Source organism: Centroberyx affinis, unplaced genomic scaffold (assembly GCF_046629955.1).
Source record: "Centroberyx affinis isolate AG114_WGS23_722 - 3 ecotype Tasmania unplaced genomic scaffold, CSIRO-AGI_Caff_v1 ptg003262l_1, whole genome shotgun sequence".
In the NCBI taxonomy this organism is placed as follows: Eukaryota; Metazoa; Chordata; class Actinopteri; order Beryciformes; family Berycidae; genus Centroberyx; species Centroberyx affinis.
In genome coordinates, this window is record NW_027281285.1 from 238852 (window position 1) to 262029 (window position 23178).

General features: G+C 43.6%; 1 protein-coding gene and 3 non-coding genes across 5 annotated transcripts in view; 3 read left to right on the forward strand and 1 right to left on the reverse strand.

Moving 5' to 3' along the window:
- Nucleotides 1–23178, forward strand: part of arhgef10 (Rho guanine nucleotide exchange factor (GEF) 10) — a 56563-nt gene that overhangs the window by 7857 nt on the left and 25528 nt on the right. For both annotated transcript variants that reach the window (XM_071538343.1, XM_071538342.1), the window contains exons 2-19: nucleotides 109–218; nucleotides 6006–6410; nucleotides 8725–9069; nucleotides 9932–9968; nucleotides 10317–10405; nucleotides 10725–10781; nucleotides 11290–11477; nucleotides 12393–12509; nucleotides 13297–13408; nucleotides 13659–13771; nucleotides 13900–13977; nucleotides 14057–14236; nucleotides 14849–14965; nucleotides 15483–15575; nucleotides 16205–16375; nucleotides 17047–17192; nucleotides 17939–18126; nucleotides 23008–23123. In XM_071538343.1, the coding sequence (XP_071394444.1) occupies nucleotides 182–218; nucleotides 6006–6410; nucleotides 8725–9069; nucleotides 9932–9968; nucleotides 10317–10405; nucleotides 10725–10781; nucleotides 11290–11477; nucleotides 12393–12509; nucleotides 13297–13408; nucleotides 13659–13771; nucleotides 13900–13977; nucleotides 14057–14236; nucleotides 14849–14965; nucleotides 15483–15575; nucleotides 16205–16375; nucleotides 17047–17192; nucleotides 17939–18126; nucleotides 23008–23123 (2589 nt within the window). In that variant the 5' untranslated portion in view covers nucleotides 109–181. The remainder of the gene's footprint in view (nucleotides 1–108; nucleotides 219–6005; nucleotides 6411–8724; nucleotides 9070–9931; nucleotides 9969–10316; nucleotides 10406–10724; nucleotides 10782–11289; nucleotides 11478–12392; nucleotides 12510–13296; nucleotides 13409–13658; nucleotides 13772–13899; nucleotides 13978–14056; nucleotides 14237–14848; nucleotides 14966–15482; nucleotides 15576–16204; nucleotides 16376–17046; nucleotides 17193–17938; nucleotides 18127–23007; nucleotides 23124–23178) is intronic.
- On the forward strand, nucleotides 424–497 carry trnai-aau (transfer RNA isoleucine (anticodon AAU)). The gene has a single exon. It is a non-coding gene; the product is annotated as a tRNA-Ile (tRNA).
- trnaf-gaa (transfer RNA phenylalanine (anticodon GAA)) lies at nucleotides 3298–3370 on the reverse strand. Its single transcript has one exon. It is a non-coding gene; the product is annotated as a tRNA-Phe (tRNA).
- On the forward strand, nucleotides 7592–7665 carry trnai-aau (transfer RNA isoleucine (anticodon AAU)). Its single transcript has one exon. It is a non-coding gene; the product is annotated as a tRNA-Ile (tRNA).

Here is a 23178-nt window from a genome sequence, read left to right on the forward strand (position 1 = left end):
ATATATGGAAACATTCTTCAGTGCTGAATTAATTTGAAGTGTGCGTGCATCAACCCACTCATTCAGCCACCTCTTGACATTTTTCCTTCCCTCGGCTGTGTCCTCCAGGGACGTGCGTGGGCATAGTGGATCCCCACCAGGCTGCTGAGTGAAGAGGCTGTGCAGGAGAAGAGCACCCAGCATGGACGTGGAAGACTTCCCTCCCCCTCCGCCTGAAAGTAATGTCAACAACCTTTTCTCCCTCACATATTGTGCACTCTTTACCTTGTTCTTCAGCTCTATCCTTCTCTGATTATTTTTTTTCCCCTTCCACATGGCTCTCTCACTCTCGCACTCAGAGAGACACTTAAAGAAAAAAACTGTCTCTGACAATCACTGAGAGTAGCAGCTGGAGAGAGAAGGGTTGGGGTCAGGCTTCATAAGGGCCGGTTAGCTCAGTTGGTTAGAGCGTGGTGCTAATAACGCCAAGGTCGCGGGTTCGATCCCCGTACTGGCCACAGAGATTTTGTGTTGAGGCTCACATGTTGACTCAAGTGGTCGATTATTCTTCCAATCACTGTGCTTTCGCTATCTCACACTGTTACTTTATCTTTTTCGCCATATCAGAAGAACTCTTTCTGTTTTCCCCTGAAAAAGTAACTATGTTGACTATTTTTGTTTTTAATTTTAATTTTCATCCAGTATATTGGTAAAGTCAACTATTGTTTCTGTGTGTTGGTGCACTATTGTGAGATTTGAAATGAGTCTCCTAAGTCCTTGTAACATCTAGTCTGTATAATGGGTATTGTGTTAGACCAAGGCTGCATTTATACCTTAAAAAGAATGGGTTTGTCCAAAAAGTATATTTGGCATTTCTTTTTAGGCAGTTTGTTTGTTTTTTGCACACAAAATCTTTCCTAAATTGTTTGCATTTATCCAGCAAACACAATACAATCTTTTTTTATTGATTGCCAGCTACCTATAATTTCAAGCCTGTTCAATTTTTTAGCTCTTTCAAAGCTAGCCTATCTATTCAGCTTTCACTTGAACTATGCCCATTTTTTCAGTGATTGGACAAATATTATTGTCCAATTTATAGGCTACATCTTGTAAACTACTCACAAGTTCACTCCATGAAGAGAAAGTATATGATCTGTGAGGAGAGTGAACTGTGTCCTTTTCTTCCAATACACGATTTTACAGTGAAGTTGAGGCTCTAACTCTGGTCTGACAATGCTCTACACTTACTATATACAGTATGTCTCCACTCCACGTGTTGCTTTTTTGTTTTAACCTCTTCCACCTGTTTACTCTATTCAGATGAATGAGCACTTGTGAAGTTAGAGCGTGGTGCTAATAACGCCAAGGTCGCGGGTTCGATCCCCGTACTGGCCACAGAGCTTTTAAGAGGTAGACTTGGATAATACTTGTCAATTGACTGGGTTTAGGCTTGCTGTTATGGATTTGGCAGGTAATGTATTTGAGCAGTGTTACTCGACAGCAGTAACTTCGGAAAGTATTGTAAAGTATATGGGAGATAAAGCTGCAAGGTATTGGCGGCAAAAATCATATTGAAATTCTTCTATTGAATATTTTGATTGCAACATACACATACATGTGGACACCTTTTTTCTGTAATTTTTTAGAGATACAAATGAGATGCCATTACTTTTAATTTGCCTGGATTGAATGTGAGGGATTTTCTCATTACCAAAACACCTTGTTTTGAAGGCTGTCTGAAACACTTTCTACCTCTGGTAAGAAAAATTGCAGTATCTAGTGATTTTGAAATTGCATCTGATCTGTCAATACTAGTAGAGTAGACCTGCTAAGAGACAGTATCATACTGACAGCCCATACCATACATTTGTTGTCTGTATAATTGATAGACTACAGTGTGTTACACCAGTAGCAACACTTACTAGCTCCTGTGGGTCAGATCTGTCGTCTTGTTCTGGTCGGATCACTTCCTGGAGGGCCGGTGAAGATGGACAGCATGTGTAAACAACACATTCCTCTCCTCCACTGCTCTGGAGCGTGTGGGCAGAGGAACGACGGAGTGAGGAGGAGAAAATGTGCTGCGCTGCTGTGAATACCAGACAATGTGCCTCAGTATTGGGCTGAATACTGCTGCAGCATCAAACACACACACACACACACACACACACAGCCTCCGGGGACAGACACAGGCCAGAGAAATGCTTAGTCTCCAGCTGGCCAGCCACTTGCTTTGTTGCCAGGGCGATGCTGGAGCGGATCGTAACCCGGTGACTCATTTGAGCAGAGCATTATGTGGCAGAGTGGAGACAGGCCCACAGAACAGAATCCATATTGTGAATATGAATTGACAATGGGCACCTCAGCTAGTGTGTGTTTGTGTGCACGTGCATGTTAGTGCACTGTAAAGCCAGTGTCCAGTACAGACTGCATAAGTAAGCTACAGCCATGCATACCCACACGGCCAACTATCAATGGTCTCATCCACACTCAGTGGCAGATGTAGTGTTGAATGGCCAATTGAAACGCATCATCTGGCCAAATCAAATCAATCTATTAAAGCAAGTCCTTCTTTATTTTGGCACAGCAGTGTTTCACATTGAAACCACAGAGAGAGAGAGAGAGAGAGAGAGAGAGCATATTAGGACAATTATTGGCATATAAATATTCATCCCACAGTCCTGGAGTACCGCAGACTATTAGCCAGCAGCTAGTTGTGCCTTATCTCTGTTTCTCACACCCTTCATTATTTCCACAGATGGAAAAGGACAGATAGCATCTCTGTTTCCAGGTTTGCTCTCTCCACTTCTCTGCTCGAACACCTTGAGTCATGGGTCCAGATGGACACGGGGTCACAGTGTTGACCTACAGTGTTAGTCACAGACCATTCCTTCACAAAATGACTATAGGGAACAACTACCTGTCAAAGCCTGAGGGGGTCGTACTGGTGATTTAGAGCTGTTCACATTGCTACGAGGGACTTCAAAGTCATTGGGGCGGCTAAAGGGAGTTTATTTGAGATAAGATTGACTTGGTCACTTTTAGTGGGCTGTTCAGGCCTGAGGGGATAATAGCATGTTTTGCAACAATGGAGGTGGTTCATTTGATGGTAAATTTGTGTAAAGAATAACCATATCAACGAAATGCCAAATGGCTACATGTTGGGGCAGAGTCGACTGAGTCAAGCAGGAAATACTTAGTCAGGAAAGGGAGCATAACTGATATGGATATGTGTCAAAAGGACAAGGTGTAGGCTAGGTGTAGGCTAGACCTACTGAGAAAGCTTTACAGAGGATTATATAGATTGTGTGGGGGTCAAAATGCCGAAACCCGGGATCGAACCAGGGACCTTTAGATCTTCAGTCTAACGCTCTCCCAACTGAGCTATTTCGGCTGTGTCCTGAGCAGGGGTCCCATTACATGTTGTGTCATCATCCAGGAAATGAACTCCTGGAGCATACGTGGAATTTTCTGTTTTCTTTGGGAAAACAGTCAGGATATGAGGGTGAGATTTTAGACTGTAAGCTAATACAATCGAGCTTTGACCACTGACACGAATGTGCTCGCCTAAAGAATCCATGGTATGCTTAAGAGCATAACCGTGCCAGATGAAAAGCCTAGCACGGAGATAGAGTATCATTCTCAGACGTTGTTGGGGACCTCCTAAGCTTTGGCTCCCATAAGAAGACTGTCCTGTAACTTGACTGGATTCTATAGGAAACACAGTAACGCTGGAGAAAAGAGGAAGAGGGTTGAATGGTGGGAATTCCTTCCATTCAGGGAATTCAGTTTTGGCTGAGTTTATCCTTCTGTGAACCCTGCTTGAATGACCACCAGACATTTTCCACAACACTCAATTCAAGTTGAAATTTTTGAACTTCTTCACTCTGCTTTTCTGTTTTTTTCTTTTTCGCTTTCTCTACACCTCTGAATGAAGCTTACAGTAATGCTATGCAGATCTTTACAGATTCTCAGCACTTCAGAGCCAAAAAGAGAAAGCCACCCACCTATCATGACAGTTGACGGCCTGTGCGCATTCCTTAAATTTCTCTCTCTTGCTCTTCATTGAGCCTCACCAAGTTCGGCCCACAGTCTATTCCTCTGATCAGGAATAATGGGGAATCTCAGGCTGTATTCCTAGTCACTGCAGGGAGTGACAGCTCTGTTTCCTGCTGGCCTAATTGCAGTGGGAAAACTGGAAAGACATTTGTTGTTCCCTTCCTGTCTGTTGCCAAGTGAGCGCTCTGAAGTGAACATGATGTCTTTGAACAGTAACTATAGCATGTAGCTCTGCCCTATTTTCCTGCTATAAAATAGAGCAGTTGACTTTGTGTTTTGGTGCAGAGCCTTGATGTGAAAGTTCGACAGAAAACACACTGTAGACCCCACCCTTAATTATAAGTCTGCATGTGGCTCAGTAGTCTTATAACTTTCAGCCCTGGGACTAGAACTACCACCCACAGTGTGTCTGTAAATGGTCCCTGCTGAAGGCCGTGAGTGAAATAAACTGGTTATCCTGCTTAATTCCTACCTTACTACTTCCTACCTACATTTTGTAGCTGAAAGGGAAAGCCACAGCTCTGAAAACATACAGATGTGGTATACTGATCCTATCCCAGAATCATGTATTTAAGTGCTCTTTTATGGTCTATTTGGTCTATTTTTATGAGCAATTTTAAGAACAGACACCTTAACGCCTTCACACCAAAAACCTTTTACCTATTTCATACTGCATATATTTCAGGTTTTTGCATATTGTAGATTTTCAGCATAAATTCTGTCTTTGCCTCAGTATGCTCTACTGCTGTTGTTTTGTATACCCTAATAATGCTGTAATCCAGTGGCTGAGATTAACCTTTTGGCTCACTTGCCACAGGCTGGTTAACTATAAACATTACCTGCCAAGAATAATTTATACCTGCCAAAATAGTTCAAATGCATTTTTCATAGAAATATGTCACCCTACCCATTTTCAGTGCTATTTCATGTACATAATCAGGTACTGTTTGAAACATTCAATAAAGAGACAAGAGCGAATTTAGAGTTTTAATTTAAAACTTACTCACCCACTATACAGTGGATCAAGTTTATAATTCATCATAAAGTGACTCACCACATGAGAATAATGTTAAGTTTCAACTTACTTTAGGCCAGTTAACCATCCAGACAGTGGAGAAACGGGAGGCAAAGTTTTCAAAATTTTCAGTGTAGATGTTAGCGCTTTGTGTAAAGCAGCATAACAGGCAGCCAATCAACAGCCTGTTTGATTCAAAGCATGTGATGCTTTGATCTGAAGTATGAGAACAGGAAAAAATCAAACACTGTAAATAACCGAGGCATACAAATGTTATACTTAGGGCTGGGCAATACATTGATATTATATCGATATCGTGATATGAGACTAGATATCGTCTTAGATTTTGGATATCGTAATATCGTGATATGGCATAAGTGTTGTTTTCCTGGTTTTAAAGGCTGCATTACAGTAAAGTGATGTAATTTTCTGAACTTACCAGACTGTTCTAGCTGTTCTATTATTTGCCTTTACCCACTTAGTAATTATATCCACAGTACTGATGTTTATTTATCAAAAATCTCATTGTGTAAATATTTTGTGAAAGCACCAATAGTCATCCCTACAATATTGTTGCAATATCGATATCGAGGTATTTGGTCAAAAATATTCTGATATTTGATTTTGTCCATATCACACCGCCCTACTTACAACTGATCATTTAGCCCACTTCGTAGAAAATACCGAGATATATATCGTGTATCGCCATTCAGCCTAAAAATACCAAGATATGATTTTTGGTCCATATCGCCCAGCCCTAGTTATACTCTTCAAAAAGTTACCGGCCAGCGTGGCGAGTGACCTTTACTCATTTTGGCACTTACCGGGTGTTAATGTCGGACCCTGCTGTAATCCATCCTTTTCCCATACTTCTCATTCACACATTGATCTTATCTCATATCTCAGTATCTTTATAATCCGTCACACTATCTCTCTTGACTCTCTCTGTCTCCAGTGTTGGCAGACGACGTCCCCTTCGTGGACGAAGACGAGGGCGAGGCCTTCGACTTTGACGACAGCGGCGACGACATCCCCGAGGCGGACCGCCCACCCCCTGCACCTCCAGCTCCTCTAGCCCCCGACGGCGGGGCTCAGAGCCGGGTCGACTGTGTGGCCGGTCACCCCGAGGGTCAGCCTCCTAACCCGGACCCCCCAGCACCTTCCCCCACCGTCGACACAGCTACGTCACCAACAGACACAACAGTTGCCACGGCCAGATCCTCCACGGCAGGTGGAGCGACAGCAGAAGGAGAGGGGACATCTGCAGCCAAGGGGACCGATGACACGGAGACGGATTTACCCCCACCCCCACCTCCTCCTCCTCCTCCTTTTGAGGATGACACAGAGACTGGAAAAACAGGTTTGTAGCCCAAAAAAATGTTGACATTTCTTTTTTTTGGCTCTAGGGGATTGAGAGCGTTCTCATTCTCTCCTTTCCTTACAGTGTAAGCAGGGCTTCTCTGCACTAATGATCTCAGGAATTATGTATATCAAGACCTCAGATAATGCTCTGAATCTGTATGTTATTGTCTGAGAATGGCTGTGGGTAAAATTTTAGTGCTTCTCACGCGGTATACTCAAGCTAGCCTACTTATGGACTGGTATGTGTTTTTTTGACTACATTGTCCTGGCATGTTTTGTGAAAGTAGTCTAATCCAGCCCCTTCAGCTCAGACCAAGGTGAGGCAGTGGCGCGGGGCACTCCGTCTCTCTCCTGACATGTTGTTATCGCTGGAGGGGCCTGGCCTTTATCACTGAATGTCTCGACAGCAGCAGGCTGGGCTGGGCTCTGCTTATTCTCAGTCACTCAAACTCAAAGCTCGTGCTTGCATCAAGCGCACATGGTGCAAGTGTACATACACACAGACACATGCATACCTTCCTCCTCCTCCAATCCTCACTATCATTCCCCTTTGCATTCTTTTGTTTGAAAGATGATTTGTAACACTCCTTGGGAGAATAGTAAAGACATTATTATTCCATGACCGGTTAGCTCAGTTGGTTAGAGCGTGGTGCTAATAATGCCAAAGTTGCAGTTTTGACCCTCGTACTGGCCGCGGTGGTTTTACCCCATGTAGTCTGAAGATGTAAGTTGTCACCTATGTAATTATGAAACAAACATGGATTTAATTCATGATATACGGAAATATGGTTGGCAGGTAACATGCCATCTTATAGGTGAATGCTACCTAAATCCTTGCCTAGGTTGACAAAGGTAGCCGTCACTTGTGTTTATGAACTTCATTTAACAACTCGCAAATTATTCACTTCATGTGGTCTTTCTCAGTTCAAGTAGGAGACAAAATCGCATGTTGGTGTTGCGGTAACATTCTGCTTTTAATGTGTCCTGGTGTGTCATTATCTTCGTCTCTCTCTACTTTTTGCATTTAGTTTCTATCTCTTATTCTCTCCCCCTCATTTTTTCGTTTCCTTTCACTTAAACTGTGCGTCTGCATACCATACGCAGCTCATTAGTCTACCCCCCTCTCCTTCCCTGTCAACTCTGATGTGTAGCGAAGGGGGTGGAGTTTGTCTTCCCACAGGCCGGTTAGCTCAGTTGGTTAGAGCGTGGTGCTAATAATGCCAAGGTCGCGGGTTCGATCCCCGTACTGGCCAAAGGTTTTTAGCTGTAATTAGCTGTTGCTGGTTATTTAAAGCCACCATCTGAACTAGACTTGACATGTCAACTAAGATATAGTGCCTCTCCCATGAAACAGACGGAGCTACAATTCTTTCAACTAGGAAGAATGTGTTTTCCAAGTCATCTTGCTGCCCTCTTCTCTTTGGTCTTCTATTTCGTGCATACATAAGCGCAGTAGGAGACAACTAGCCTACACCTACCCAGTTCCCAGCCATTTTACCAGCAGAGTTTAAGTTAACTCTACTCTGCATATTTGTCAGATAAACGTGTGTGTGTGTGTGTGTGTGTGTGTGTGGTGATTCATCTCTGACTACTGCTGGCCTCTGCTGTGAGACATTGAACTCTGTTCTGTTTGAGCTGACAAGAGACAGGGGGTTCAGGAGAAGAAAAGCCCACAAGCTGAGATTTAAAGTAGTGAAACACAACCTACACAACCTACTGTAAATCAGTCTGACTCTGACCAATAACTGTCGGTGAACACAAAACCCTCCCAGAAAGGCTACTGACTCTGACCCCAGCTGGCCTTGCCACCATCAGAATATGATCAATTTTAGAGCCAACAAAAGCGATTTAATTGGTGATATGACGTTATGTAATAAGCTGCAAGAAGCCGTTGTTTATCGTGATTTTGAAACGGCTACGAGTCGTCGTTAGGCACAACAAAATAATGCCAATGTTAAAGAATCTTTTATTTTTTTATCAATAATAATTCAATGCTATTTTCCTGCCTAGCAGTATAGCCCTTGATCAGTAGCTAAACAATGTAGTTGGACACAAATATTGGTATGAGTAGTTATTTTCGGTTGCCGTATTAATATTTCTCATGTAATCACATTCATCCGGTATTCTAAAGTGTCTTTGAATGTGACTCAGCCAATCAGAACTGTGGACTGGAACTGTTCATTTGATAAGTGTCATCATTAAATGATTATTACGCCACTGACTGTTTTTTTTCCATTAGTATGATGTATTACTGCTCACTTGTGCTGTATAGCATGTCGTTGCTGCATCTGTCTTGTGTTTTCTTTCACCAGGAAGTGAAGGCCAGGATGTGTCCAGCGACGACCCTCCCCCTCCTCACACCGCCCCCAGGACCACCTCCCAGGGCAAGGTCAACCCCTACTCCGTGATCGACATCACCCCCCTCCAGCTGCAGCAGCTAGAGCAGCAGTACGGACCCTCCTCTTCCCCTTCCTCTCCAGTGGAGCCCAAGGAGCGAGAGGGAGAGGCCCAGGACGTCCCCGCCAGCCCCGGCGGCATCACCTCGGGCTACTCGGTCCCTGTGCCCTGCGGCTATGCCACTCCCTCCGGCGTACCACTCATCACACCAGCGTACACCACGCCCGTCATCATCAGACACCTCTCCATGGACGAGGACGGTAAAGAAAGCAGCCTGCAGCAGGAAATACAGTGGTAGAAGTAGAGCTGCAGCCTCAGTTTTAACTTTTACATCCAAGTTATATATCCAACAAAACCATTTGGTAATATGTGGATCAGTGGCGATTTAGAAATACCCAGAGCAGTAGAGAATTCTTTGGATGGCCCAGCTGTACTCATTCATTTGGAAACCCCCCTCCCTCTCTTCTTTCCCCCCATTCAGATCTAGAGATGTGAAGCTATGACACATGAATGCTCTCTCAGCTACTTTTTTTTTTCTCCTTTCTTCTTTCTGCATTCCTTTTTTCCTAAAGCCTTGCCACAAGGAAGCGGAGACTAAATTTAGCCCTGCCCCAAAGCTCTGTGTTGGCTGTGAGGATTTTCCTGTTTTCCCTGAAAACTTACAGTAGCTGTGTCCAACGCCTGTGGCTTGGCACACTGAGGGGCCTAATTACACTGTAATTATCTCACCAAGGTCACTCCAGATTGAAATGCTCAGATGTTTTTGTGAAGAGCTGTGGAAAGTCGCAGATGTGCATGATGAAATACAAAACTATGATACACTTCTCTGATACTTAGTTATATGTTTTCACCTGAAAGTTCTTTTGGCCATGATGTGCTAAGCAAGGACATTTTGCTACATCATCACTTTCACCATGACATGGTTCAAGGAAAATGGGACATTTATCTTATCATGGAATTCAAATTGGGTACATGTGTCAAGTGAAATTAATGGTAGCACATTTAGAGAAAGGTTTCACACGCACTAAATCAGAGCTACTCTAAATGGAATAATCGCTGACACCTGGTGGCATATGAGAAGTATTACAGGTTTTTCCTAATATCTTTTCTTTCTCCCTTCAGTCACAGTGGTTGGGACTGGCAACACCTCTGTTGACAGGTGTGTGACACACTACACAGCTAGAGCATGCTAATGCCAATCATGTCATGTGTATTGTACAGTAGTGAAGTTTAGGCCAGGTATGTAATGTATACTTCCCAGTTACACAGCATAATATTCCCAACTTCTGGTCAGGAGTGTACTCACTTCCTCAATTACCCCCATGTTACTGGTTCATAGATAAGTATCACTGCATTAAAATACAGAGGAAACATACCTTTTATCTTATTTTGTAACATACTGAAATAATTAATTGGTTAGTTGTCTTACATTAGATGATGCTGACAAATCTACCTATATTTCTTTGTTTGTAGAGTCACAATTTTGTCACAATTATGTTTTCTTTAGTGTTTTCAGTGAAGATTATCCACCTATTAGAGAAGAGGATGCCTTGACTAAATGGGTGTCAGATCCTGCAAACACTGCCTGGATGGAAAGTAAGGAATGATTTCCACAACCAACACACCTTTAGTAGAAATAAATGTATAATTTGCATGGAAATAACTTTTTGTTTCGATTCTCTGTACTTGTCCCTGCACACAGCACAGTACTATTTTTTTTTTTTTACACGTGACAAGTGAATTCCCAGACGTTTCCTTCCCTCTTCTTTTGAGGAAGCAGACCCTTGTGTGCTCCTTTCTTTTAGATCTCCATTACATTGCATCCTGTCTGCTGTGTGAACAGCCTCGCTACATGATGCAAGACGTTATTCATTAGCTGCTGTGAATGGTGACCACTTGTTGTTTTGTGGTTCAGATCCAGATGAGGTGATTTACGATGACGTGCCCAGAGAGAACTCTGACTCCAACACGGGTTAGTGGTCTTTGTCTTTTTCTTGGTTCATTCCTTCAACAAATACAGTCTTCTAGTTCCTCTTAGCAGCCTCAGGCACATCTGCTCCCTTTTGCTTTTAGTTTCCCATTTTTCAAAAACTGGGCTACATGAATTATTTATTATTTATAGGTTGATGCATGCAAAAAAAAAGTTATCAGACACTGATTGCCTGTAGTAACGTCATTATGAAGATGTTGAGTTTGCTGGTTTAGTGGATTTCTCGTATGTTGTTCTCTCAAATGGAATATACTAGGATGTACTATACACGATAGGTCATCCTATCACACCAATCTTAGGCATTTTTAAAATATAGAAGTTTGTACTTTTTCCTCCTAACTACTTCCATGTGAACTACCTTGGTATTATGGGGCTTGTGACGGAATAGCCCCACAGAATGCCCTGTCAAATCATAATGCATATAAGCTATCATCATCGAACCATTTCTAAATGGCCTTTTCTATGTAATCTGTCCTGTGTGCTCATGCAGAGCCAGATGAGATGATATACGATGACGTGGAGCTGGGCGAGGAGGGCGGCTGCAGCAGCTCCCTGGACAACGGCTGGAGCTCCAGTGAGTTTGAGAGCTACGACGAGGCGAGCGACGGGGAGGGCCGTCCTGAGAACGGCCTGCCCCACGCCTTCATGAGGGGGAAGCCGCCCCAGAGGAAGACCCACGTGTGTATAACAAACACCCACCCACCCTCTGTCAATATCACAGCCTACACTCAACTCCTGTGTCAATATTACTGTACAGCTGGAGGGGGGAAAGGGGGAGGGGGGTGGATTAAGCAGGAATTCAGTTTTGATATTTGTAATTGTTATATGCTTGGAAGATAGTTTGTATTTTCTCTCCCACCATCGCTCTTTCCACTTTGATAAAGTTAAAGATGGGTCATATCACTGTTTATGTAAAACTTTAATTTATATATACAGGTCATAACACACACTGGTAGAATATCTTACCTTGCTTGAGCTTTTGCAAATTCCTCAGTTCCAGCTACTGATGTTATCACTATGGATAAAGATTTCAATAATATACAGCCCATTTGTATGTTTGCTTTGAAATCAACTGCCCATTTGCTTCTACAGACCTGAGACAGAGGTCTTGCCCGGGTTACAAGTCAGCTTGCTGCACTGTGTAACAGCTTGGCTTGTGTTTTTAAGAGGTTCAAACATTGCTCTGTTTTTCAGTGCACAGCAGGGTTAGAAATTGATGGGGGCTCGGGGCAAAAATGTCCTTGAAAGTTCATAAAATGCCTATGAACTTAAGAAGAAGGGGGTGGGGGGGTTAGAATATCTTTTTGCAAATGCATTATTTCATAGTTCAATGAAATTCCCCCCGAAAAGGACAAAAATGCCCCTGAAAATCAGATCAATGGGACAAAAAAATGCCCTCTGGAAAACAAGTTAATTTCTCACCCTGGTGCACAGTGTTGAAAGGGCAAGAAAAAGGAAATGTTTTGGGGAAGATAGAGTTGGTGGTCCAGCAAGACAGATATTAAGATTGGAGTGGGTTAGCTATGCTCTGGCTCTCAGGCTCAAGCTCCCTCCAAGACCACAACTGGTAACGCTTGCTCTGCTTCTGTTTAGCTCTCTCAAGATCTGACACGCTTGAAAGAACACTATGAGAAAAAGATGAAAGATCTAATGGCAAATACAGTGGGAACGGTAGAGCTGCAGCAGCTAAAACAGAAACACGAGCAGAAGGTAAACCGCCTGCCGCTCACCTCGCCTCCCTGCGCTAGACAAAGTAGTCCCAACCCTTCACTCTCAGCCTAGCTAACTCCACTGTGGGCGTCTCTCACTGACCCGGTTCCCTCATCCTGCTCTGATGTGAATGACTGGTGGTGCTGGTGGTACTGGTGGTGGGTTTGTGTACAATTCATTTGCCTCCCTGTCTGCTGTGCTGACCTGTGTCATTAATTGTTTAAACATTTTGGGTCATAAAGCATAGGGTATGTCCTGAAGTGACAGTTGTTTAATTCCACAGTAAACTGAGACACCAGCAACTGTAGTGTTAAAATCAATGGACAATACCCATTGATTTTAGATGTTTTGAGTAACATGCATATTGTCATTGTACAAAAATTTATAGCATCTTGTGTGCTATACAATAGCAGCTGTATTTTAAAATCTAACATAGCTGCAGAAAATATTTGTAACATTTACACAGAAGCAAATTAGTCTTTATCAAGCACTATGCTACTTTTAGCTGATGTCCCAGTTATTGTGTCACTGTCTGGTCAACTCTGCTCTTCTGTGGTCCTGTATTTACATGATCTGCCATCTGTCTTCATCCCTCCTCTAACATTGCTCCTATCCTCCATACCTCAATTAGCTTCTTAGGCAGAGGCTTAGACAAAGCATACTACATTTCAGCTTCAAAGGGGTTTCTCTTCATTTAAAATAATATTTAGCCTAAGAAAAAACAATATCCCCTTCATGTTATTACTTTTGTAATACGGGGTAATAATGCCGTTTGTTTTACCCAAAGATGCAAAAGTTGGTGAAGGCAGCTAAGGAAGGGACCAAAGATGGGCTTGAGAAGACCAAAGCTGCGGTGAAGAAGGGACGCTCTTTCATCAAGACTAAGTCCTTCTGTCATGGTACGAATTCGGCAAAAGACAGTTGGCCTTGCATCAACAGTGGTCCCTTTGGTTATGCACATTTGCTCCCTGTCACAATATAGTGAAATTTGCGGTAATTCGATAAATAGAAATGACGTTTGATTGATGTCTGTTGCTGGTCAGGACTGCTTACATTTTTCCATCCACACAGCTTGATGGATTGTTTATTTTACTGACTGACTTATTTAATGTTTCTTACTTTATTTGCTTTCCCTCATGTATGTTTCAGAGAGGAAGTCAGCCTGTTTTGAGGATGAGGAGTCTGAGCTCTTCATTGAGGTGGACTGCTTCAATGTGGAGCCAGTGCTGGGCCCTGCCCCAGAGGGTCTGTCGCAGCAACAGGTGCTGAATATGCACTGCAGCTTGTTTCCCTACTCATGTTACTCTTTACTCTACAAATCTGCAGATTATATCATAAAACGATGCAAATGACTGGTGAAGACTGATGCATCTGTATTTTTCTTCCACAGCTGGTTAGAAGATGTATACTGGGCTCTATATTGGAGAGTGAGAAGAACTATCTTGACGCACTGAAGAGGATATTAGAGGTATGCGAATACAAGTGCACTAATTCCCAAATACCCTATGAAGCTTTCTCATTACAATTCACTCTGTCTGCTTTGTCAGCAATATGAGAAGCCCCTGTCCCAGATCGAGCCGAGGCTACTGAGCGACAGGAAGCTGAAGATGACCTTCTACCGTATCCGTGAGATCCTGCAGTGCCACTTCTTGTTCCAGATCGCCCTGGCCAGCCGCGTGGCCGAGTGGGACAACTTGGAGATGATCGGTGACGTCTTTGTGGCTTCGGTGAGCTGGGGCTGTAGTTTAAAGCCTGTAGACATTAGCTGTGGTGCTCGAGACAAAATGATCCTTGGTTTGTCACTCTCTAGGCATTTGTGATGATTGCATGCAGCAGATCCACGCTCCCTTTCATACCCACTCACTCACAGTCATAGACACTCGCTCTCTCTTCCTCGCACGCAAACAGACGGAGAGCTGCACTCTGCTCTCTCATAGGATGTACTCCACCCCTCGCTGTCTCCGGTTGCCTAGCAACTCACACGCAGGAATCTTCAAAACAAAACACCAGGTCTCCCGCAGTCCCACCCGCCGTTTCACTTCCTGCTGCTTGTTATTGTACAATGGTCAAGGGTGCGACCCCTGGCATGACATCAGAGGAGCAGGGAGACCCATATGACAGTCTGTCGTCTGCCCTCTCTGTCCTCCCTGCTCTCATCCCCTTCCAGAAGCACAAGACTTACAAATTAACAGCTTATTTTGGGACCAGGAAACCCTTTATTCCTTGATATGGTTCCAAGTTAAACTGATGTCTTACTAAATCTTCTTTTGTGTATTTTGTGAGTGTGTGTGTGTTCCTGCAATTGGTTTATGTGTTTATACATGTGTGTATGTCAACAGTTCTCCAAGTCCATGGTGCTAGATGCCTACAGTGAATATGTGAACAACTTTAGCACGGCAATGGCGGTGGTGAGAAAGACATGCGCCTCCAAGCCCAGCTTCCTGGAATTCCTCAAGGTCAGAGAGAAAAACGCAAAGAAGCAAACTGTTGAAATGACACGGATGGAAATACAATGCAGTGTAGAAACAAAGACCATAAATGCTGTTCTCACATACGGATGAATTTTATTTTATTGACAGTGGGGAAGCTTTTTCTAATTTTTCCTCTAAGGGTAACAGGACAAACATGCATTTTCTTTTATTCACTTGAGTTCTCATGCATTTCACTGCTACTAAGGGTTTCCTATCGGTCAATTGTTAAAGCAAGGATGAAACTGAAATCTGCACTCATATATCCATCTTGATAATGGTTGTGTGGCAGCTACCGTAGATGTTTGCTGCCTATTCAGGTGCTTGAAGTTACAGCTGCCTGTTGACCGTAAAGACAGCTAATTATGTGAAAGACGACATAGGCAGAGTCATAGCTTTAACAAAATGGTAAATATATACTTGGTTTTGGTTAATTGACAAACACCATTCCTACACCATTCTTCATTAACCATGGATCATTGCCTCTCTTTCTGTCTCTCCACAGCATCGTCAGGAGACCAGCAGTGACCGGGTGACTTTGTATGGCCTGATGATGAAACCCATCCAGAGATTCCCACAGTTCATTCTGCTCCTCCAGGTATGATGCTTGCTGGTCTATCAGCTCCTTCACAGTACAATTTACAGCAGACGGTGCACATTCACCAGCAGAGGGAGCGCCATACCCATGAATCAAAGCACCGTGTTTTGGAACCATGCCTACCTCAAGGGGAAGGATAGGGAGATGCACCAAGGGGAAATAGTTTCCTTGGATCTCTCTTGATCCTGCTCCCATTTGCCCTCACATATTTGCTATTCCTTCCTCTCTTACAGAAAACCTCAGACAGAATATGCTAATATGCTACACTGGGTTTCTTTCACTGCCTGTCATACAGTATAATGTAATTGGTGCAAATTCTAATCAGACTGGCTTGAGCCTGTTCAAAAGGTTTGGATACTAGACACTATACTGTACATTCATTTCATTAATAAAATCCTCATCAGAGTCATGAGGATTTGTTTATCGCATAAACAAATAAATTGATAGATGGAGAGATAGAAAGATAGATAAAAGGTATTAGTGTGCAGGTGCTTTGAGTGTAGAGCAACTTTTTCCCACCTCAACATTACATACATGGAACAGTTTAAAAGTACTGGCAACTTGATGCTCAGTGTGAAATGTGCATGAATGACTAACTAATGCATGATTTATCTGTGTGTCCCCACCAGGACATGCTGAAGAACACACCGGTGGGCCATGCGGACCGCCTGCCCCTGCAGATGGCCCTGACCGAGCTGGAGACGCTGGCCGAGAAGCTCAACGAGAAGAAGAGGGAGGCCGACCAGCGCTGCGAGATCCGTCACATCGCCAAGGCCATGAACGAACGCTACCTCAACAAGGTCTGCCTGCTGTGACCTGCACGCTGCTCACTCTGTGCATTGATATATGCAATGTAAATAGAAAGATGCTCTAGCCGTGGCTTGAAGAGGATCAGATGTCTTGAAGTTTGTCTGTATTCTGTATGTGAACCTGATTTTTATTTTTTTTATTTTCATGGAGAGTTTTACATGCTAAAGACTCATCTGTGGAAGTGAGAAATTGTCTAGACTTGGTGATTCACCTTTCCCACTTCTCAAGAATATTCAAGTCAATGTTCAAATTGTTGGCTGATGTTTGATTCTTTGAGCACAGGCTGTGGCATCTCTCTTAATGTCCCTGTGTGGGTGGCATATCAGGGACTGGAGCTTGGCATTTTCTACCAAGTATCCTCTTGACTGAATTGCATATTTTTAGAGCGTGGCTTAGCAGAACATGTGCACAGAACACCAGCATTCCCCAAGGTATAATTATTTGTCCATTTGTCTGTCTACAGCCACCCCCTCTGGCATCTGTATAGAAACATGTTTACAGTATACTCTAAAGGGGACAGAACAATTTGAGAAGAATCTGTCCTCATACTAAAAATATCAGCTACCCTGCAAGCACAATTGTCTTTTAAATCCTTTAGTTGCTCTCTGAATCACTGTTTATACCTGCTTTTGACCTCTGACTTGGCATCCCCATCCCTTAGCTCCTGAGTAACGGCAGCCGCTACCTGATCCGCTCAGACGACATGGTGGAGACAGTCTACAATGAGCGCGGTGAGATCATCAAAACCAAGGAACGACGCCTCTTCCTGCTCAACGATGTGCTCATGTGTGCTACGCCCAACGTCCGGTAAGAACCACCGCAAACCAGACCTGTGCTTAATCTCTCCCTTAATTTGCACCCTCTCCCATCCCTGGGTGCAATATACTGTACAATGCCATTTGACATTTTTAGAAACTGATTATTGCATGTGTAGGCTTGTTTTGTATAATAGACTTTCTAGTGTATATTCTAAGAGAATATTTGGTGAAACAAGGGCTTCCTGCTATGAACAATATATCTCAAAGTGAACTGAACTGAACTGAAATTCACAAGTAAAGGGAGAGTTGGTAAGAACTAAAACTGGGCATGCTGTCCTTGGGGTGACATTTGGCCATGCTGGGTGTCTGGGTTTGGACCCATATGTTCCCACTGTGGCTTGGAATTTAACCGAGAGAAAGACAGACAGCACTGTCCCGGGGGTAAAAATTTCCAGCTTGTGCCCTATAATTACAACATACTGATCACCAAACACTGCCTCTGGCAAAGGTTCTTTGACTTGTGCAAAAATCTAATGTTGTAGATGGCTGGTATCCACATGCCTTTACCTTGCAAACCTGGCAGCCATAGACCTTCTCCTTTGACACTCATCTTCATTCTTCTCTTTTCCTACCAACACATTTCCTTGCACCCACATAACTCCTCCTCACACAATACAGAGGATGAATTTATTCTCCACAAAACAGGATACTGACAGCATGAACCATAGCTACTCCATTCTCCCTTGTATTTCAACGCCATGTTGCGTAATTTCCATGTCTTCCCGCTCTATCCAGATGCAGTCAGGACGGCAGTGGGAGCGGCAGTGGCAACGCCCCGCTGGGCCAGAAGTTCCTTCTAAAGTGGAGTGTCCCCTTGAGCTTGGTGGAGGTGCTGGAGTTTGGATCCAGTGAGGACATGGCCGACAACAGCCGCTACCAAGCACCCCACTCTGGAGAGAAGGTGGTCATCAACGCTAAGCCAAGTACGAACCACAATATCACATTTTCATTTTGACTGTGCGTGTGTCTCTCTCTCTGTAGAAGCATCAGCGCTGACATGCCAAGTGGGGAAAAAAGGTCTGGGGTTAAAGGTCACAGAGGCCAGCTCAGCTCAGTTGGTTAGAGTGGTGCTAATAAGGCCAAGGTCACAGGTTTGATCCCCATATGAGCCATGGGGCTTTGGAGACTGGTTAATGAAGATCTTAGTCGCGATTGAAGGTAATGATCTCTCTGCTTGCCTATATATCCCACAGGCCCAGAGCCACGCCTATTGGTTATGAAGTGCCCACTTTTAAGTATGGCTCTCTCTGCCAAGACTGCAATTATTAGTATTACTTGCAGCACTGGCAAACAAATTATTGCAATGATTTTATTGAATCAATTTATGTTAAGACCTACATCATTATGATAAACTGACAGAAAGCTTTATGTCCCACACAATAAATTGCTGACAGTTCTTTCTTGCTGGGCATTTACAGACATTTCTAAAATGGTGTCAGCCCCGCAGAGACCATCCAGCCACTGAGTGTGTATTTTTTTCCTCCACAAGCAAGTTCCTCCAGCCCTGGCTGCTTGGCCCAATGATTTCAGTCTTTCCACTGGGCTCTCCCCTGTCACAGGCAGCTGCTCAGCCACTTAAAAAGGCCCGGATCAGAAAAGCAAGAGCCATAACTGGACTGTATGATTTGTGGTCAAAGCCCTGCAGTTTTTATTCTAGGATCTAGATTTGTTTTTGTGTGTCTGTGTGTGTGTGTGTGTGTGTGTGTGTGTGTGTTTGTGTCTAGGTAATGGTAGTCTGCATTGCCTGGCTGGTGGCATGCTCAGGTGGTGAGTGCTTTGATGCTGTATTATGCATGGCCTGCTGAAGGTTATATGAGTTTGAGCTGGGGTCAAAAGCTCACTCTTTCTCTTGCTCATGACCGTGGGCTGGAATTACCACCACTCAATTACACGCAACACTCTGATCCCTCTCCCCCTCTCTCTCGCTCTCTCTCTCGCTCTAATATACCATCTGGAATACAATTGCATAATGTTCCAGGCTTTTGCAGCCAGGAACAGTGACATTCATCTACTACCTAAATCCTATGTTACTGGCTTTTTATATACTATAGCATACAGCCCACCTGCCATCAAAATGTACAGTTCAGTAATGGCCAGGATACATTTCAGCCCACATGCACTAGGATAAAAGCCTAGTCTGTAAATGAAAGTAAGTGGGATACTGCTGCTGTTTTTGTAATTGTTACTGTTAAGCAGATAACCCTGGGTTAAGTACATGGTCCATAATGTGGACCTTTTACCAGGGGATGGGCGTAAGTAAGTAACCCTCTCTCTTCCCCTCTTACTCCCCTGTCTTAGACCATTTCGCTCTATTCCCACCCCTATTCCCTCCTCCCTCTCCTCCACTTCAGCCACCTCTCTCTCCCATGCCTCTCAGTCGCCCACCCATCCCCTGCCAGGCCATCTGCCCCCCTCTGATACCCCACTGAGCTATGGACGCTCCAGCCATCAGCATAGGCCTACTTTAGTCTAGCAGGGCTTAGCAGACGGCGCAGACAGACCTGTGTAACATCTGGTCCGACTGCTGGACCTCCAGGGGCTGCAACTGACAGATAGCTAGACAGGTTCACAGCCATATGTCTTAACCCAATGTGACAGAATCCTACACACACTCTCCTTCAAGCCCTGAGGAAGGCCATATGGGCCTCACTGTATTGTCTTATTCTCTCTAATGGTAGCTAATTGAATTAGATGTGGTGGAAGTTGATTTTGAAACATTGTGATTTGGCAACGGCGCTTCTTGTGGGCATTTTGGTCAGTGCCATAGGAGTTTACGCATTGTACTGGATGAAACTGTAAATTCACTTGACAGAGCTGAATCTGTGTATGAGTCACTGATAACTTATTGACCTGCAACCAGATTTATTGAAGTCTGGTTTAGTTATTTGCTTACCAATCCATACTCTGTGTGTGTCTGTGTGTACATGTGTCCATACAAATGTGTGCATCGTCCAGGAACCTTTAACAAGTGGGAACAATAGCTTCTGCAGTCCACTGTGTTCAGCCAAAAGCAGCTCAGTGACCAGCCTGCTAGGAGGCAATGAAAAGACTGTCCAGCACATGATGTCACCTCCCCGCGTCTCTCTGCTTACATCATGTCTTTTCCACACTGCATAGTAATCAGAGACCACCGTGAAGATTGGTTATTTAAACCTACAAAAGGCTCAATCTGTTCTTACAGCCTTGTCATTTGTAGACATATTGTGTTTTTTTCAGGAAGTGTATAATTGCTGTGGTGACTGGCCTGCTTCTGGTCTTGAAGATGTACCGGGTTATTCTGAGCCTGGTTTGTTAGAAATGTGTTGGCATTTGGCACTCGCACAAAGAGCCATTGAGGAAGTCGGACCTGAGCTGAAATGGTTTACACAGTCCCCTCTCATTCCCAGCCAGGGAGAATGGTCAATTCAGCGATGGTAGGAATAGGCTAAATGCCAAAATAAGTCTGTAAAGCACATCAAATTCTACCTTGTGTCTTGGGAATGTTTTGCTTTTGTAGTAGGAATGATATCTTGGCCACCATTGGATTTGTTTGATTTGAGTGATGACATTTCGGTCCTGTCTTAAAGTAGGTAAAGTGGAAGTTCATCTTGTGAAACACTTCTGATATAGCAGCATTAGCCATGCTAGCACAGATCCCCAGTGGCATATATCACAGGGCTTGGTATAAATAAACAGACAGCGTAATAAATCATTCAGATTCAAGCTATGAGCCAGTTTGATTTACACTCGAACCAGAGAGGTTGTGTTTGAAACTTCAAAAAAAGCCTCATAATTTAGAATAAGAATCTGTTATGTTGACTCCAGCTCCCTACTAACCCAGTCTGTATGACATGAGATGAGAGTCCTATCATAGCTAGACTAGACTAGACTAGACTGTCATAGCTCTGCATGATACTGGCTCTGTACGAACTGCTATGGCTGCACTTGTTCCAGGCATGACACACCATAGAGGAAGTGTGTGAAGCTTATTCAGCATTTCTGTCCTGACCTGGATCCAACCCCCTGTGTCTCAGCGCTCACCGAGACAGATGAGCCATGAAAATTTCATACAGCCCCATTAGACAAGGCTGTTTGCTCAAATGAACAGAAACACGGTTAAATAAGTAACACACTCCAATGTCTCAATGTCTAATTACTCATTCCATCCCATAAATTGCTTTACTAAATAAACATAACCTATATATATAGAGTGGAATGGCTATGATTTGGTCCAGTGATGCGGCTGGATGCAATGGGAGCTCACTGACCATGAAAGTATCAATGAAACCCATAACCTATACACGCAACTGTACGCCTACTGTGTTCTGCATGTGCATTTGTATGTTGCTGCTCATGCATTCTTATGTGTGTGAGGATGACAAAGAATTTCTCAGTCTGTAAGCAGCCTCCTGTATTCAAAGACATTTTAAAATAACTCCTTTTGTGCAAAGGGGACCACCAATGAATGCAAAGTAGTTGGGCGAGGTGCAAAGCAGGGGTAAAGTTTCCCTGTGTGCCCCGTCAGCGAGACGTCCAGAGGAAGACTGGGCTGGGTTGCCATGGAGCCAGAGCGCCAGGGCTGGCTCAATGACCATTGTAGTAGAAGAAGAAGAAGAGGAGGAGGAGAGGGAGGAGAAGGAGGTGGAGGAGAAAAGGGAGAAGAGAAAGTAGACTGGCAGAAGCAAAGGGAGCTCAAAGTGCCAGAAAAGAAAATACCATTCACTTTAACTCTTTCCTCCCCAGCATGCAATCTGAATGTCCTGGAGAGGATACTGTGCATTGGATAAAATCAGATGCACTGAAATGTTTCTACTTAGGTTTTAATCTGAATAGAATACTATTAGAGCTACACTTTGTTACTTGGATCATTTGATCAAATTACCTCAATAGCTTTATTTCTTTTAACTTGTGCTTTGCATGCACATTAGGCAGTCAATCAGCATAACAAGTTGCTAGTTTTGGCCAACAGAGAGGGATTCTCCTCAGTACGTGCTGTTCTTCATGATTATCTGTGTGAGTGTGTGTGTGTTTGAGTGTGAGAGAGAGAGGCTCATGGCCTGGCAGAGCCTCCAGGATACCTCTGATGAGCCCGGCTCTATGGTTGTGTTCTGTGTAGCAGTGCTTTGTTTACGGACAAAGCAGGTCGTTGTTTCGTATTTAATACAGAATCACATCACATAGGACCGTTAGGTTCGTTATGCAGAGCACAAGCACAAACAGGAGGACAGGCAAATACATTAGAAACATACACAGTTAGATACGCAAGTGTGAACAGAAAGAAAGATACAGTATCAGCTCACATGCATGAACAAACACAATATTTGAGTGTGGCCCCTGAAAGCTAGTGTTAGTTAATGATATTCTTGGGAATGAGTGTGTACACTGGTCCACCGGTGAAAACCACTGCCAAGTTTGCAGAACTGTCACAGCTCCCTGTGGGAAACTGACTGATTGTCCTTTTATTGATCTTTGTCTAACTGTCGGTCTCATTTTAACTCGACCTCTCATCACACTGGCCTCACTCTTCAGTGCTATTTATCACACACTTTATGTCAGGGTCACAGTTCACTTTTATTACCGCCTGTAAATTCAGTATGTCTTTCTTCTTTGTGCCACATATCAGCATATACATTTTCTAACATTTTCTAGACATTATGAGAGCTATGAATCACTACTATGTAATAGTAGTTGCCAATTAAAGCCTTTTAACAAAAACATGTATGCTCATATTTTGGTTTCGGTTTTCTTCAGCTAACATAGCTGGAGTGCAAATGTTATAAATTACTTTGAATACACAACTTTTGTCCTTGTGTGTTTTTGTGTAGACAAGCTGTACATGGGCCCAGGCCAGCTATACCAGGACCTGCAGAACCTGATCCATGACCTCAGCCTGGTCAACCAGATCTCCAGCATGATCAGCAGCCTCAAAGGCAACTACCAGGTATGACTGCACTCAACACAAGGACTCAAATAAACAAAATTAAATTCATATCAGT